The sequence below is a fragment of the Cannabis sativa genome, chromosome 1 (assembly GCF_029168945.1).
Source record: "Cannabis sativa cultivar Pink pepper isolate KNU-18-1 chromosome 1, ASM2916894v1, whole genome shotgun sequence".
In the NCBI taxonomy this organism is placed as follows: domain Eukaryota; kingdom Viridiplantae; phylum Streptophyta; class Magnoliopsida; order Rosales; family Cannabaceae; genus Cannabis; species Cannabis sativa.
In genome coordinates, this window is record NC_083601.1 from 9,483,790 (window position 1) to 9,485,891 (window position 2,102).

Here is a 2,102-nt window from a genome sequence, read left to right on the forward strand (position 1 = left end):
AGTTACTGCAAAAAACTAAATCTGAAGAATCCCCACATGATAATTATTAGTTAATTGAGTTTCATTTAATATTACATATTTATATATTAATTATTATACGTATAAGATTAAACAATATATAACACATCATTTGTGATAATGTATGTTTTGTAGTAGATTAACTATAGCACATGAAATTCAAAGATGGAAGCGGACCCGAGGTTTGACTCATATGTAATTGTACAACTCTACTAATTAATACCATAGAATAGTGAATACTATAATATTTCATACTCCAAGGAGACATCTCCCATGAGAGGAAGTGTAATATATGTATTCCAATTCCCAAAACACACCTCTTTTCACAAAAACAAGAATAAATCCAACAGAGTAAGCACAGAGAGATAAAACCATATTTTTTGAGCATGCAGAGGAGAATGTCCTCCAAAAACCCAATTTCAATATTTCATCATATAATTAATACAGAATATAAAAACTAAACAAATAAAAATCTTTTAATAATACTAGTACTACTAGCTAAACTAGCTACTACTACTAGCCCTAAACTTTTCAGTTATACAACTTTCAACTTAAAATTTCTATCCAATTAGTGCCTCTCCCATTTTTTTTTTTTGGTTATTTATTTATTTATTTTTGTTTAGTTTGCCTAGTAATTAAGAAGTAAAAAAACTTAAGCACAAATCCAGTGGTGGATGATTCATCTCTGTCTGAAATGTGTAGGGAAAAGATGTTGCTGTTTCTTTGCATTGATGATCATGATCATATGATCTCAGCTTATTATTGTTCTCTGATGATTCTGAGTCGTCTGATTCCCCAAATGGATTTATTGGAAAAAGCTGCAGTGTTTCAATCACTCTCTCCGGCTGGTCATCCGAAACACGATCATCATCATCATCATAATCATCACGATGACGATGGTGGTGATGATGGTGATGATATATTTCTGCATAACCTGCATTTATATATACACAGAATTTAATAAAAAAGAAAAGAAAAAAAAAATACAATTTAAAAGGAAAAAAGAAAAAGAAAGCATACGTTTTGGAGATGATGAAATCATTTCCTCTCGAAGAATGAGGAAATCGTTGTGGTGATGATGATGATGATGGTCAATAGAAACCTTACGACGCTTCTGTCTTTCTCTAGCTTTATGGTTCTGAAACCAGTAAAAGACGTTCTTACTCTCAATCTTGCCATAAAAGCTGAGCTGAGTAGAGATCTTCTGAATCTGATCAGTGGTCGGGGTTCTAAGTCCAGACCTAAACAGATCGGTCAAAACTTTGACTTGTTCATTAGTAGGGTTCCAACGACCACATTTAGTACCAGTACCAGTACTATTAGTATTAGTAGTAATAGAAGTAGTACTACTACGAACACTTGATGCTTTTATGCAAAAGCCTGACAGACCCTCTTCCATTTTTTTTTTGTTCAGCTCTAAATCCTAGCTATTTCTGTGCCTCTCTCTCTCTCTCTGAAGTTTCCTAATTCTGATCACCTTTCACAACTCAAAACGATGTAGACCCGTGTGCATATTTATATTTATAATACTACCTTAAAAAGCACTCAAGAAGAAATTAATTTATTATAAACTTATATATTTATATATAGATATAAATGTTGGAATTATCTATTTATTTGTTAATTTATAGGGAATGTGAAGATTGATTATATGTGGATTTGTTCACTTCATCTTTATTGCCTTGTTTTTTTGTGCTGATCTGAGACAAAGATATATTTCTATATACATAAATATATATACATATATATTTTTATGGAGAGAGAAAGAGAGAGATATAACATGCGCCAAAGCTGCCACCGTTCAACGTTTTGGTCTGCGAGCAGACAAAGATGCATGTAAGTTTCACCAATGATAGAATAATAAATTAATTATATATAATTGTCTTGAAACTCATTGCTTAATAAACTATATATTACATAATTTGATTAATTAAAATTATTTTCCTTGAGTTCATCTTCAAGGTATGTATATATATGAATATATAGGGAGTGTTGTGTTTCGCTGCTTTTTAGTAAAGTGTGAAAATTGTTGCCAATATTAATCTTAGTTGAGTCCAACACCCACCACGACATGTGATAAAGCC

General features: G+C 31.4%; 1 protein-coding gene across 1 annotated transcript; it reads right to left on the bottom strand.

Annotated features, from left to right (window-relative positions):
* Window positions 1-419: 419 nt before the first annotated feature.
* On the bottom strand, window positions 420-1,567 carry LOC115707341 (WUSCHEL-related homeobox 5). The gene is made up of 2 exons (XM_030635271.2): window positions 1,039-1,567; window positions 420-952 (listed from the first exon to the last, which is right to left on the bottom strand). Exons 1-2 carry the CDS (start codon window positions 1,415-1,417, stop codon window positions 654-656), a joined length of 678 nt encoding a protein of 225 aa, XP_030491131.2. The 5' UTR covers window positions 1,418-1,567; the 3' UTR covers window positions 420-653.
* Window positions 1,568-2,102: the final 535 nt, after the last annotated feature.